We start from the raw sequence: 15,934 nt of genomic DNA, 5'->3' as shown, positions 1-15,934 counted from the left end.
TCAATGTACTGATGAGGAACTAAGAGAGTTTTAGGGCCTAGGAGTATGTAGGCATATCCTGAAGAAGAACAAGGCCTAGGGGAATTTTCAAAATGTCCTGAGCAAGTCAGATACCTAATTGTTAATTGATTTCAATCCATGGGACAAGCTAGCTAAGGAGTTACGAGACCCTGACCTTGATGATGTCAAGAAACCTTCTGAAATGTATTTTTAAAAGAATTACTAAACTGGGATAGAATTTACACTATGCTCTGGTTGTGCAGCACTTTTCTCCAATAGGAGAATGGGATACTAGGCATGACCTGCTGTAATTATGCCTCAAAAACATCTCTGCATTCCAGACAAAAATGTCTGACTTCACTATGACAACTTCACTGAACAAAATCCAGCCACTTTGTGCATATTGCCTTAATCAAAGAACCATGTAACTTAGCAGCTGAATATATGTGCTGAAGATGCCAATTAAAATGAAAGGCCAAAATATGCTAATTTGCCCTTGTAATTTGGGGAGTCACTGCATAGTACCAAATTAAGCAAATTAAGGTTTGATTCTTCAGCTGTTATTTGTGTTCGTTATTCCTTCCTCACCAGAATTGTCACGTTCGCTTAAATAATTTTTGGATTGGACCCATCTGGCCCTAAAGCGCATGCATCAATTTTTTATGAGTAGGTATAGCATTAAGTACATGTTTAAAGATGATTTTAATGGGATTTAAGCAGAGTAGTTAAGTTAAGCTTATCCTTAAGCCCTTTCCTAAGGAAGTTTGGTTTCCTGGATCAGTTCCTGTACAAATATCTTGAGGGATGAAATCACTTAATTCTGTGCTTATACTGATGTTACTTATTTTTAATGAAAGTCAGATATTATTTAAATACAGAACTCTGGCTTTTTTTCCCCTGAAATGTCATTTTAGTTTCTTTTAAGTGTCATCTAAATCAGAACTGCATTAATGAACATTCATTCATGCATTCATGCATAAATAAATTGTGACCTTATCACGGACTTAAACAATTAACTGAAGTTCAGCCATACACATTACTGACTTGGAATCCTCCCTTGTAGATAACCATGGAGGCATAACAAGATTTGCAAAATATAAATATTGCCCATTGTGGTTAATTGCAAGCTGGTGACGGGTCACACCTTATTAGAGAAAAATAAATAGACATTCAGTTCCTACTGCCAAAACGTCCACCCTTGCTAGGTTCATTACGGGACACTTGACTGACACCTTCACAGTAAATTTAGAGGAGTAGCCTTTGATTAAGATAACAAAATAGAGTTGCTTAATTAGATGCAAATGAGCTTTCCAGGAAGAGTCCAGTTTAGTTAGAGGCTGTCAAAGCGCATATAGAGTTCACTCTCTAGCATCATATCTCTGTTGACCAGAGGGTCACAGGGTAAAGTCCCTAGAGAAGGGTCTTTTGCAATTTCTAATGTTGCACCTCAGTGCCGGTAGTGATGAGAATAATGACGGCAGTGGCAGCGGTTCTCACTGTAATTTATTTTGTAGGTTGAACCTCTGGTATTGCACCCTGACTCTTATTTTATAGAGCAGTAAGGTGTATGGCTGAACTACCAAGACCCATTTATAAACATCAATGGCCAGTCCCAACCCAGTGCCCCTCACTCCTGACCCACTGCCTCCTGCCTTCAGGCCCCCAGTGTGTGGGGTGGGGATGGAGCAGTGGTGGGGGGCATCCAAGCAGCTCCAAAAAGCCCGTTGAGGGGTGACTCTCTGCCAGCCTGCAAGGGAAAAGCCGCAGTTTCCCACATTGTTCTTCTTTAAAGGAGAATCCATTTTTAAAGTTTGTTTGCAACCCTTTCTATATTCTTGCAACCCACTTCTGGGTCATGACCCACGGGTTGAGAAACACTGTTGTGTGATGTGTGCTCTATAACAAAGAAAAGGGGACAAAGTAGGTGAATGCACAGCTGTCCTTGTGGCTGGGAAAGTAGCCAGGGTTAAGTAATAGCTTTGAAAAGCAGAGTTGTTTCCCCTACTTTTGTCAGCTAATTACCAAGCTGCCTACCTCTTGTAATCTACTAGGTTCAGATTATAGCCAGTAGTGACATAGTTCTCCAAGGGGTTTCAAGCAAGCTTGTAGCTCACTTCGTGAGATGTAGGAACAGACCATGCTCCTTTTTCAGTGACCACAGGGCATGGGTCATTAAATTATGTGAATCATCTTCTGAATATTGGAAATCCTTTCCACAGCCTTGGAGCATCTACTGTGTAGCTGCAGTGCTCAGTGGCAAACTAAAATCCACAAAGCGTACTGAGCAGCAGCCCCTGCTTTTCCACAAGATTTGGGGTTTCCCAAGATAGTAGTAAATTATGCTTTTCTTGGGCATGAGCCTGGGCATCCCAGAATCCTTGACCTGACAGAGACAACCAGTCAGAGAGCTATTGGGTCCCAAAAAATTGATAGCAAACCAATAGTGAGAGAGGAAGCACCCTATGCAGAAGAGTCCCAAGGGAGAAGGGGTTATCATATCTAGCAGGGAAAATTGATAGATGGATCTGAGTATTTTGGAACCTAAATGGCCCTGATGTTTTGTCTCCATCTAACTTCTTATTCACAGACAAAATTGCCTCCAGGAGAGTTGTGTCAAGTTGAGCTGGTTTAGCATCTCAGCCACAGGGGTAAAAGCAGGGGCAGCTGCACAATTTGAGAAGTGATAGCATCTGCTCAGCTAGGCCTGTGGTGGTGATGTCAGCTCTGGCACTAGCTCTCCCTTAATTAAACAATGGACTCTCTCCATTTTAATTTCTTCGTATGTAAAATGGGAAAGATACCATCACCTTGTCTGCCTCATGAATATGCCATCTGCCTGGTAGTATTTGCTAGGGCTGCGCGAACCTTCAGTCCCTGATTCGATTCGGCGGAAATACAGCCCAATTTGGCAGCCGAATCTCTGAATCCGAGCTGAATCAGGAGACCCTTTAATCTCTCCAAATTGAATTAGAATCCGCCAAATCATTGCAGAGAGATACGGAAAGATTTGGCGATTCGAATGTAAGGCACAGCTTTAAATGTTTTCTCTACATACCTCTAGGTAGCAGGCAGCTCGTAAATGCTGAGATGCTGGGGCATGTGGAGTGTCCCACGGGAGTGTGGGAGGGGTCCCCAGCACACTCGACAGCTGACCGAGAAGTGGGCCAGAAGCACTTCCTCTGGGGAGCATGTTTCTCCCCACCCCCGTGCCCCTCCAGTTTGGTGACTGGTGCCTCCTGGATCCGAGGGGAGCACCCAGGGTCCTCCCGTGGCTGATCGCTGAGCTGGGGAGGGACATGGGGTGGGGGGGCCCCAGCACTCTTGGCAGCAGACTCGGAAGTGGACCAGAAGTACTTCCAGTCTACTTCCGGCTTTGCTGTGCTCCTATGGGATGCTCCATCCACCCCAGCACTGCAGCATTCATGATCCATGCCTAGTACCTCGAGGTATGTAGAAAAAACATTTAAAGCTGTGTCTATAGCCAAATTGCCGATTCTCTGAATCAGCATCGAATCTTCAGATTCAGATTCAGCCAAACCGAATTGGGGACAGTGATCCGAATCAACTAGTCGAATCACTGTCCCTGATTCAGGCCAAATCCAAATCCAAATTGAATACGGTCTGTTTCACATACCCCTAGCATTTCCAAAGCACTGGGACTCACCAGTGTACATACAAAACCCATCACCAGTGATCAGGGCATTTACCTGGATACCCCAGGTGATGGTTCAGGATCCACCAGGTTTGTAGTTCCTCATCTCAGATAGAGAAGAGACTTAAATTTGAGTCTCTTGCATCTTAGGTGAGTGGCCTGAACATGATGCTATTGGCTATTAGCCAAGCCAAAAATTAGCCCCACATGCTCCATGATTGCCACTCCTATTCCCTTCCCCTGCCTGACCAATTTCTCTACTTTCTGCTTCCTGCCCTATCTGCCACCATGCTGCCTGTCGCCTTCTCAGTCTGCCAAGTGCCCCACAGAGGTCACCTGTGCCACAGGTTGGCCACTCCTGGAGTAGGCAATCTCTCTTTTTCTCCTGAGCACCGTCAATTTTACCCTAGACCTGAGAAATTTTTTGGTGAAAGTTTAGGGAAGGTGATATGTTTCCATCAAGTCCCAAACCTTTCTAACAAACTTGATGGTAAACCTTTCAAAATTGCCATCAGCTGTAGACAGAGTCCAGCAATGGCAATGGGACCTGCTTTTAGGGCAACTGGAAGATCTGGGGACACACAAAGATTCCCTTTCCAGTACCATGTACACTTCTGTAAAACAATTCAAGTTGAAATTGGGGTTACCATGCCCTGCTCTCCCAAATCCCTACTCCTGCCCTATGCATGGTGCCCAGACCACAGGCAGGAGCTAGCTGAGTTTGTGCGGTGCTAGTCCTGTTCCCTGCCTAAAATTTGTGACTTCTGGTTCTGCACAAAGAATCAGGCTTGGGGGTATTTGCTATCTAAGCATCCCACAGATCAATAGCACTTCAGTTAGCTAATACCTGTTCTGATCCAGATTCGGCAGAAACGCTGTGGTTAAGTGCAATGTTACAGCAGCACCAGTAGGCACAGGAGATTAGAGAGTCACTCCTCCAAAAAGTGTGCAATCTAAGTAGATGATAGAGAGGATAGGATGGGGAAACAGAAGCACAGAGAGCTGCAGTCCACCCAGCATTAATTAAGTCAGTGGCAGAGCGAGAAACAGATCTCAGGTCTCTGGACCCCCAAGACTAATGCCTATTCATTAAATCAGTGGGTTTAAAACTGTGTTCTGTGTAGTCCTGGGGTTTCTTGATAGGTCATCAGAGGGTCTACAAAGAGATTAGGAGTAACGGTGGAGTGGGCTGGGAGGCAGTGCCCTGCCATTAGAGGGCTGAGTTGCCTGGCTCTGTATCAGGTCACACAGCCCATGGAGCCCAGGGTGGCAGGTCCATGGCAGAAGACATGATATGAAAGGTTTCCATGACTTTAGGAAGCTTGAAAACCACTGCTCCAGACCACACGGCCTTCCTGTCCCATTTGCACACTCCCTTATGTAGCCTCAAGGAACTGCCCATTAAAAGCAAAGTCTCCCAGTGCAGGAGAGTGACACGTAAGAGGAGCATTTGGGTAAAGTGGAAGAATTAATCTGCAGTATTATCCAATACCATTTTCCATTTCCCCTTTTTTATAGTAGTAGTTTATGTTCTGCAAGAACTGACGGGCTGTATGGAGAGGTGCCGTTTTATCTAAGCTGAACATTTTGCAGATAAGGATGGGTTGGAGTGACTTGTATGCAGCCAAGTTAATTAATGATTACACAGCTGGAAAACTTATATCATTTCACTACAATTTACAAAATTAATTCAGTGTGAGGACCACAGCTGCACAAACCCTAATCAAGGATATTCAAGCGGATAGCATGAAAGGTGTTGACAGCTAGCATTTTTAATATGTTAAATAAACATTTGAAAAAAACCCCTCTTGTAATCAGTCTGGATGTGTGTGGTTTTTTGTTGCGTCTACCTTCCAGCTCTTGATGTTGTAAGTCTCATGCCTGGGCATGAGACACCTGTATTGTGTTGTGAATTGTGTTGCTGTCTCATACTTACCAAATATGAAGAACACCCCATTTTGGTCTGCTGCTGGTCATCATTGGCGTTTTGTGCCTCTTAATGAAGGCAGCTCAGTATAAATTCATCCTAAGGTCTGCTTGTTTTTATGATCCCACCTTCTGGATGATACTTAAGCATGTAATTTACTTTATATGCTTAAAGTCAAGCCAAATCACAGCAGACTATGGTTATATTCTCCTTGGCTTATGCATTCTGTTGCAAGAACTGTTCTCCTTTTCCTTGCTCTCTCCATGTCATTTGTTTTTTCCATGTTGCACATCCTTGATAGCCTTCACTTTTCTTTGAGCAGAAATCCCAGCTACTCCATCTTTAGCTCTTCATCCTAGACAAAATGTTTTGGTCTGTGTTTGTCTTCTCAAGCCTTGGATCTTGTCCCCACATATATATTGGACTAGCTGAGCTAAAATCAATTTTTCAATTGATTTAAGTTAAGCTGGTGTAAATTCCTGTGTGGACCCTGTTGAATCCACTTAGGCCTGGTTTATATCGATTTAGCTTCAGTCAGAAAGGAATTGATTCAAGCTAAATCAATAGAAATCAAGTTTAAATCGAGTTAAGAGTGTTCGGTCAGTATTTTATACCGGCTTAACTAAATCAGGTTCAAAATACACCCTTAATTAAACTTATGTTGGGGGTGTGTGCATGATGAGCTTTAAATCTTGGAAGCCCTGATCTCTTGAAAAAAAAAAGCCCCAAACTGTAAATGCATGAGGAGGTAAGTAACGGAACAACATGCAAAGAAAAGTACAAGGTTTAAGAGGTTTTAAGGAACAAATAGCCATTATAAAAATCTTGAACAGCCAAGTCTTATCTACAAGTTGGCCATCTTGCGCCACCTATGGTAAGGCTCATCGGTTTTATATTGCTGCATAATGAACCATTATTGTAGAACAGCTTCTGAGAAAGAAGATGAGGCTTTCAGTGGATGGTGCACTGTCTCATATGAACATCATTTCAGGCTCTTCTATTTCTGCCTAACTGGTGCTGGCAGCATCTAAGAATGGGTGCAAAATGCACAGTTTATTAATCATCCCCTTATTAACTATCCAAGAAAGTTCATATAGCCCCAGTGGAAAATATTGACTGGCTCAGTACCCGCCTTGAATGCTGTGATGTGGACCTGATTCTACAGCACGAGGAAGTGGAAAGGGATTTAAAAAGAGAAAAATGGCAGCCCCTGCTATAAAAACACTGATGAACACCCCCCAGCACCCTGTTCAGACCGGTAGTGAGATGAGTCATTGCCAGCGTGGAAATGAGAACTCCCCTGGCATTAAGATCAAGCAGAAAGATGGAAGGGCTCAACATTTTGATTCCTGGAGCTCAGCAGCTATGCAACCAGATGGAAAAAGACGAGATGAAAGGCTTCTCTTAAACTGTTGCTTGAGGGAAGATATTTAACATTTACTTGATAGTGCTCTGGTATTGTAGAGTTTCACTCAGGACAGCATGTTCACTTGCTTGGAACTATGGATGGATGGATGAAAAGGTGGTTTCTTCAAGTCTCAGTAGCTGAACACTGGTTGGTTTCTGTGCATATATTAAGCCTCTATATCTTTATTCATTGGTTTTCTTTATGCTCCCGAGTAGCCTGGAAACTTTTTAAGTTGCACCCTTCCCTGTGATTTTCTAGTCTTCAGTGCAGGTTTAGAGCAGAGGTTGCCTGCCTGAAAATGGAACTGAAGAGTCAGAGCAGCAGCAAAGTTTAAAAAAAAAAAAATGTTTAATTTTCAAAGCTGCCAGAGAGTGTGACCATCCCTACAACGTTTCCCTGAGCTGTGTGGATATCTTCACGCTTTGTATCACTTGACTGAAAATGAGGTAGGCCGGCTACCAACCTTGAACGAAGAGTCAGTCTTTGCTTATCGGGATAGTGCCGCATGAGTGACACCTTCCAGAGATAGCGCAGCTTCCTACTTTTGAATGCGAGATGGGGCTTTTGATAAATAACCTCTCCTTCCACTCCAGTTCCTGACTGTGGGTAGGACAAAATCTTCCACACTTACATGTACACCAGATAATCTCAGGACTATATTTTGGGGTACGTAATATAACACTCGGCTTCAATGTCATTTATAGAGATCAAAGGAACAACCGGGACTGCCGTCCATTCTTAGGCCAAGTAAAAAGCTGGCGGTGCCTTTACTCTGGTGTAGAGAATGCAAACGTGCACATTGGCGGGGCGTTCCTCCGCATTCATGTCTCTGTGTGGTTGTTTTTGCAGATAGAAATGAAGGGGTGGTCTTATTAAATGCCATTGATTTCAGTGGATTTCCCACCCAGAATTAATCCTGCCCAGGATGTTACAAGCAGTGCTGTGAGAATGTGCAGGTGCCTTTTTTTTATTCTGGTTGAGCTGCAGAAGCCGAAGTAGAAGAGTATTTTAGGAAGCTTGAAACCTGTGGCTATCATTGTGAATTTAAGATTTGTAGAATATCTGCTGCTATTTCAGTTTTGCGCTCAGCTTTTCTCAAAATAAGATGAACAGCTTTATTGATGTTTGTCGGATATTTTAAAAAAATCAAATTTCTGAAACATATTCAAGGAGAAAAGTAGGCATAAACTTGAGTGTGCGGCATTAAAAAGAAAAAAAGCATTCTGTGAAATATTAGTATTAGGCATTGTGCTGGTGTTCAGGACCTCTGAGCTTCTTTCCTGATTCTCAGTTTCTGTATGATCTTGAGATGGTCACTTAATCTCTCAGTGACTAAATTCTGCAAATGTAAAATGGGGACCGTTTTATTTCCTTTCTCCCTCTCTCCATCTCTCTTGACTGATTTGATCACTCCCTTCAGGGATTGTTACTCTGAAGGGTAACCTCTGTTATCTTTCATGAATTATTTCTTGCATTGTTTCATAAAGCACAATTAGGCCCTGTTTTCAGTTTCGTCCTCAAGGTGCTACTCCAATACAAATGAAGGAATGAGTAGGTCCCACATGGTCAGGCAGGTCAATGTCAAGAGGCAGACAAGATTCTTTGGGTAAATCTGGTATCTTTTATTAAACCAACTCAAATAGTTGGAACAATTCATCTTTGGAAGCTTTCAGGTACAAATACCTTTCATCAGGCTGAGGAAGCATCTGCAGATGGTCTGTGCTCTTTGTGGACGAACACAGGAAGAGCGCAGACCATCTGCAGACCATCCTCAACCTGACCCAATATCTTGCAGAGAAGAATTTTTCCAACTATTTAGTTGGTCTAATAAAAGATACTGAATTTACCCCCAAAAAACCCTTGTCTACCTATATCCTTAGACCAACACAGCTACAACCAACACCTCTGGAACAAGGTCAATGTCAAGGCATTTCACTACTGATATAGTTACACTGACCTCCGCTGAATGGTCACCAGTGTTAAATTTAGCCCTGTAAAATCTTTTCCATGCCCTGTCTGCCTCAGACTCATTGAAAGAAAAAACATCTTTGATATACATAATAAAATTCAATGTTTCTTTCATCATTGTAGGCTAACAAAGAAATGAAAAGTACAGGGTCCAGGTCTCTCCCACATAGCAATGAAGTTACAGAGCAGGGGTGGAGAGGTTACATTTTGAACCACAGGTTTGTAGTCTGCAAGAAGACCAGCCATAAGAAAGTGAAGGCCAAAGTAGAGTTGAGGTGGTCAGATATTCCTGGCTGTTTATTGACAGACATCATTTTAGCTACAGAAATAATACTTATCTCCCACTGTATCTGTTCAGGGTCTCAACACATTTCTTTTCCTAAATCAGAACAGCTGACAAAATACAGGAGTTCTCCAAGAATCTGACCTCAAGGGTCAAGTTCCTACATATATTGTTAAAGAGTAAGACCACAGGGGGCTGAAGCTCAGTCTCCATTCTTGTTCTGCGGTTGATAGTGTAGCACCAGGGAAAGAGACATGCGGCCATAGTATGGGTTGTACATGGTCACTCCACAGACGCTATTAAGGCACTCCACAGACACTATTATATCATCAATTTAATGTGGAAGTACGCTCAGACACCTGGTTCTTATCATGCTGTAGGACGGGGTGGGCAAAATGTGGCCCGTGGGCCAGATGCAGCCCACCAGGCCATTCTATCTGGCCCGCGGGGCCCCTAAAAATTTTAGAAAATTAATAGTTATCTGCCCCTGGCTGCCTGTCCTGCAGCCCTCGATGGCTTGCCAAAACTCAGTAAGCGGCCCTCCACCCAAAATAATTGCCTGCCCCTGCTGTAGGATCTATGAGATATGATGTTTTGGAGTCATTGGAGAGCTATTATCTCTTTTTGATTATTTAAGATAGGCATGAGACTTGGACTTTAACCTCAGCAGCAGATTTGCAGGAAGGAGTGGTAAAACTGTGCTGTTTACTACAGTTTTAAGTTGAGATCTCATATGTTAAGTTTCAGAATGGCGTGATGGGTTTTATGGCCGTTGGAACTGATGGAAAACCTGGATTCATGATGATCAAATGAATGACAACCTATTTGTGACACTATTGTAAAGCACATCAGCTTCATCCAGAGAGATCTCTAAGCGCGTCTTCTGTCGCGTGGCTCCAGCCTTCCCTGTCATAGGTGCTTCTGGAGACTTATTTTGTGTGTCACATTTTAAGGCCTAAGCAGAAATGACATGACTTAGCAAGCTATCTGTATTTGATGGGGCTGCCCTATAAATATTACAGTCTGAAAACACATTGGTTCCTGTGATGTACAGCACGCAGAGATCTCGACTGCTGGGATTCCAAAGGAAATGGAATATTTTATCACCAAAAAACAGTTTATTTTTGTGTCTGCAGTGGCAAATTCTTGTCATTTAAACCAGCGAGTGCATCATGCCCCATGGGAAATTGATCTTAAAGTGCAAAGCAGGTAGCTGATTATAAACACTGGACTGGGTTGCCTAGACAAGCTAACCAGCCTGCAGGAAGCAGTTTTTGATTATCAGGGAGGGCAAAGACTGCAGTGACACAAAGACACATGTTGCCATGTGGCTGCAATTCCCAACTCTGATTGCATCTCATTTTCACTCTCTGCTGAGTGTTCACAGGAAGTTGGAAGTGTAAATTATGCAGAAAATTTACAGAATAAAAGCGGAGTCCAGATCCTTGCATGGAAGGAAAAAAAGTTCACTTGTCTGAGCTGACAGTTCACTCATATTTTGAACTACTTTTCCTGCTTTTGCTTCTTTTAAACACTTCCCCAACTCTGCCAGAGTAAAAGGCAGGAAAAGGAGTCTTGATTTACCATGCACTGACTGATGTCCCTCATTCATCTACAGCCAGAATCTTCATGGGGTTATTTTACTGCTTTCTCTGATACAGGCTCCATCCCAACTCCTTGCTCCACATGGTTGCTCTGAACAAAAGTGGCAGGTGGTGGTAGCACTGAACACATGCTCCGTCAGAAGGCCACAAGCCTGAAACCGAACAGACACCGCTCTTTTGCCACTGGAAAGGCATGATTATTCACAGGATAAGCCTGCAGAGGCTAATAGGAACGATGGGATAGATGTAGGAAACTAGGCTCTAATTGGAGCTTTTTTGTTTGGCTCCTAGTGATATTGCATGCCCTGGTCAGGAAATCCAGTAAGCGTCAAGGGTTCGTGACTTTTCCTTCCATTTTTTAAAAAGTAATTTTGGTTCCTAATGGAAATAAGAGCAGACAGGCAGTGAATATCTGGGGTGGAAATTGCATTGTAAGGGCTCAGGACTTCACCCGCAGCCTCCTGCTTCATAACACGCATGGACCCCACGACAGTCTTCATTTTCTAATATCCCGAGGTCTACATTTTCCTCTTGGGTAGCTCTAGAGTCATAAGTTTTGTTAAGCAGGGTGAGGGACCAGTATTCGGTCCCATGGCCTTATTTCAGAATGGTACTGGTGCAACTGAGGACAGAATAGCCTTTTTCTGCTTAATCAATATTCAAAGCAGATATGGAAAGGGAAGCGCATTTTCTAGTGGTTAGCAAAGAAAACTAGAGACTCAGACACTCCTTTGAGCTTGCTGTAGGACCATAACACATTGGTTGACTTGTTTAGCACAGGTTCCCAGTCTATAAAATGCAATTAAAAACGTAAGGCTGAAGTAAGGCGAGTTACTTACCCTCTCAGCACCTCAATTCGTCCAGCTACAAATGAACAGAAGGCTAGTTTTTTTTGCTGATGGATGTATTGAAGGTGAATGTTTTAAACTTACTTTGGACTGAACGGCTGGCTTATAACGCCGTACAAAAAATTAATAGCTCTTTCCACAATTTGTGAAATTTGAAGGGAAGCCACCACCATCCCGATGGTTATCCCAGTCCTATCCGATGTACGGTAATGCTTCGTCACCAGCATGAGACCCCCACCTCGTGTTGCCTTTGTATGTTCCCCCAAGCAGATCTTAATGTAAGAAAATTAATTCTGACTTCCAGCAAGTGGAGGTTCCTCAAGATGATTTTTTTCCCCACCCCTCCTGCTACACAGTTTGTTCTGTGCTGGGCCCATTTACCGCAAACGGCTTCAGGCAAGCAAAATCATCATTTAAAAAAATTAGAAGAAAGGGTAAATTCTAAAGAGCATTACGCTCCTCCTGGAAATATTAATGCGAACGTATTATGTGCTGTGTGTGTTAAGCCATTAATGCCTGCATGCAGCGTGCTTACATTTTTTATTTAAAAAAAATAAAGACCAAAAAATAATGGATGTCATTTACTGAACCTTTAATTATAGCCAGTAGCATTCACCACATCGCTAAACTTCAGAACATTAAGGCCTCAAACAAAAGTAAAATATCAAAGACCGGATCTTTATCGTCAAAACCTGATGTTTATGTTAGCAAATTTGATGTTATTTCCCTCGTGATTTTTTTTTCTCTCTCTCTCTCATTTTTGGATACCTGATGTACAAGTTACATTGGTGGGTTTTTTCAATGCCATTTATTTACAAAAACGAATTAGAGTCATTGCTATCAATAGCCTCTGACAGAGCTCTTAAGAACAAACTGCATGGCAAATTGACATTGTGTCCTTGTTAAATCAATTCCCACTGAGTGGATTCGAGAGTGGGCATGATTTACATATTGATTACTTCATTTTCTTGATTGCCCTTTTACAATGAAGTATTTTCAGGGTGGGGGAAGGAGAGAGAACAATATATCTTCTGAGCAATCCAATGAAGTAATACATGTTTCAGTCCCTCTCTGCGTCAATGGTATGTGATGGAAAAGGACAGAGCAAGCAGGTGATAGCACCAAGATGCTTCTGGGCTTTTCAGTGACTCTGTTTCTGCCCCTGAGGCAGGACTGGATGGTGGGATAAATGTGGCTTTAAAACACCTTCGTACTTCCATTATTTTGGGGCTATTCTGAGGCCTTACCCAGCCTTGGGGCTCATTTCCTTTGTTGCTCACGTCCCTGTAGAGTTGACATTTCTTAACTCATTTCTTGAGTTGTCCAAAGTCATAAAAAGGTCAGGGGTCTATCCCTGGGTCTATGTGACCCATTGGGCTGACGCGGTTAAGGAATGCCATTGTCCGTAGCCAGTGGCACACAAGGGAATCATGTAACTAGCTTCAGGACCAGCTGCATTTGACTCCCCAACTGCTATGCCTCGGTGCCAACTTATAGTTAGATTGACTTGTAGCAGCTCAAGTTCATGCGTTTGCATATGTAATAAGGAGCTTTAACAAGGCATCCTGTTTTCTCCTAAGTAGAGCCCCTGAAAAACTGCAGCTGAAAATATAGAAGAGGGCATATAACTTTACAGGAGTTGGTACTGGGAGCTCAGGAATAATGTTCATGTGCTTCAGAGTGTCTTTCCCTTTTCCCTCTTCTCCAGCTTGTTCGCTACAGCTCTGAAGGGCTCCTGCAGTTAGGGCCTCTGGGCTCCACTGCCTTTCTTCCGGACTCTAAATGTCTCATTGACGATGGGAAAGGCAGGACCCCTACTCTGAAGAAATGTGAAGACGTTGTGAGGGCTTCGCAAAGACTCTGGGATTTTACACAGGTACAGAAAAGAACTCTAAAAGGTTTTTAGGTTACTATGAATTGCATAGGAGTCCCTGCTTTTGATGGCTGAGAATCTGTGTAGTTGTATGCCACTAAAAAAAGATGACTATATTATGTGTTCAGAAAGTACATGAAGCGGGGGGCGTCATAGCTCTCCAGCCAAGTGGCGAGATACCTCGCTTGTGCAAGCCCTTACACACGTGTGCACACGCATGTTAGAACCGCCTGGATATTTCTCACTGAAAAGGTTCTCCGAGAGGAAATTTCACCTTTTTGTCAAAATCAAAATAGGTTGCATTCAATAACAGTCTTCTCAATAACGTCGGACTTTCCTGTTTCCACTTTCTCAAGACTAATTGGATTTTTTTTCTTTCTTTAATTCAGAATGGCCCAATCATCAGTAGAGACACTGGACGGTGTCTTGAAGTGGAAATGTCAAAGGATGCCAACTTTGGGCTTAGACTCGTGGTACAAAGGTGCTCGGGGCAAAAGTGGATGATTAGAAACTGGATAAAACATGGTCGGCATTGACCACTGGAGCTGAGAAGTTGCCTCCTCAACTGTAATTCATTGCTCTGTGTGCCATACCCTCCAAGGCGCTTTTGTTAAAGCAGACTACTGTGAAAAGGAGTTGACTCCCCAGAGTGGTGGACTATTAGGCACTGATTCACAAACAGATGCAGGTGCCCCGTCTCATATCTGTGGGTGCCCTTGAAAGCCTCGAGTGAACTTTGTGTTGATATGGAAATTTGGGAATGATCAAAAGAGAAGAGAGGAATGGGCTCCTTGCAGCTCCCCCAGAAGGATTAAGAGGCACCTGTGTGTGTGGCGAGTTTGAAGGGGAGATCCCCAGCCCCTACTGCCTCATTGAAGAGAACCCTTTGATGAGTAGCTTTTTAGCTTTAAGTTATTGACTGGTGCACAACTTCTATGGTGAAAAATCATGTGCCTTTTCTACTGTACTTCCTATACAAGTTGACTGGGAAACCCCATCTTTTCAGCATGTCTGATTCATTGTACTAAACAACAAAACCTGTAAATAAATAACGCTACGAAACATAATATACTGTACATTTCAAAGGGTGTTACCTGGGAGTCTCTCTCTCTCCTAGCAAGAGCCAGTTCTGCATATGGTTACAAGAGGTTCCCAAACTTCAGCCTGCACAAAAGCAGCATCTTAGGGGGATGCCTTCGTGTCAGGCACAGGTAAATGTCAAAAAGTTAACACAGCCCCATTCTCCATTTCCTTGTCACCTTTGGGTCTTTTGACTATCAAAGAAATCACAATACAGCACTCTCTCATTGATTTCTTTACAGGCAATATGGTTTGGCTATATAGGATGTCCCCTTGGCCCATACTGTCTGAGAGCATTTACACTGTAAGACGCTAAGCCTGGAATATGCTGCGTGCAGACAGACGTACCTTTGCAACCACTAGAAGTGTCATGGAAATCAGTGGGACCTGTGGAGTACTCACCACTTCTGAAGCTAAGGCCGCTTGTTTAGGCACTTAATATGGACGTGAGGCCCTAATGTTAGGCTTCTGTTTTTCGAAGCTTTGCGTCCTCTCTGTACAACATGGCAGTGTGTGAGTCTGATCACAAGGACATGTTCGCTGGCCTAACCAGGTCTCCCGAATAACTCACCCTGAGTGCTTTCGGGGCTTGAGAAAAGCCACACATAATAAATAAATAACTAAATCATCCCCACGTCCTCCTAGATTAGAACAAGAAAGGATCAGCAAGCTTTAGAAGTAACCTTTTTATTAACGTGACACCTAAGCCTTTTATTCTTGCTGACCTGCATAACGCTTACTACCAGCAGTGTGTTTGTAAGCCTCACTGCACAGTGTCTCCAGCAGATCACGCAGTGTTTCGATGCGGAGGGATGGGTCCATTGTCCAGAGGCTGCTGAAATCAGTGGAAAGATTGCTGTTGACTCCAGCAGGCTTTGGATCAGGCCTGCGGTTCACAGCCTGGTTTGCTGTGAACCGCAGGATTTGGTCCCGCTGTAATGGTGCCGAGAGAAGCAGAGAATATCTGTTACATTCACTGATGAATATTTTTTATAGCAAGTTAAATCAAAGTTGGCTGTGGGTTTGGCTTTTTTTTTTCCCAGTGGGGAAAACAGGTAATTACAGACACCATGGTACAGTGAATCTGGATGATCTGTTTATTAAAGAGCTTGTAGTTCCCATTTCAAGGCAAGCTGAGCAACGTAAAATGAAAGCAAAGAAATCTAATTTCTATCCAGGGCATTATGTGAAATAAAATGTAATTATTATATGTAATAAATCGTTGAAAGTAAACATGCAAATGCCATCAGTTCCTGTCAGCTCTTAGCTGGAATCTAGAAAGGGCACTGGT

At 43.1% G+C, this 15,934-nt stretch overlaps 1 protein-coding gene across 1 annotated transcript in view; it reads left to right on the top strand.

The window, feature by feature from the left end:
* The window catches only part of GALNT9 (polypeptide N-acetylgalactosaminyltransferase 9), a 234,440-nt gene extending 219,810 nt beyond the window's left edge, over positions 1-14,630 (top strand). Inside the window, exons 10-11 of the mRNA XM_019538992.1 lie at positions 13,399-13,566; positions 13,953-14,630. Coding sequence (XP_019394537.1) covers positions 13,399-13,566; positions 13,953-14,099 — 315 coding nt within the window. The 3' untranslated portion in view covers positions 14,100-14,630. The remainder of the gene's footprint in view (positions 1-13,398; positions 13,567-13,952) is intronic.
* The last annotated feature ends 1,304 nt before the right edge of the window (positions 14,631-15,934 follow it).

This window comes from Crocodylus porosus, unplaced genomic scaffold, assembly GCF_001723895.1.
Source record: "Crocodylus porosus isolate Cpor-Errol unplaced genomic scaffold, CroPor_comp1, whole genome shotgun sequence".
Lineage (NCBI taxonomy): Eukaryota > Metazoa > Chordata > Crocodylia > Crocodylidae > Crocodylus > Crocodylus porosus.
The sequence above is the reverse complement of the archived record's forward strand: the minus strand, read 5'-3'. Positions and strand labels throughout refer to the sequence as shown.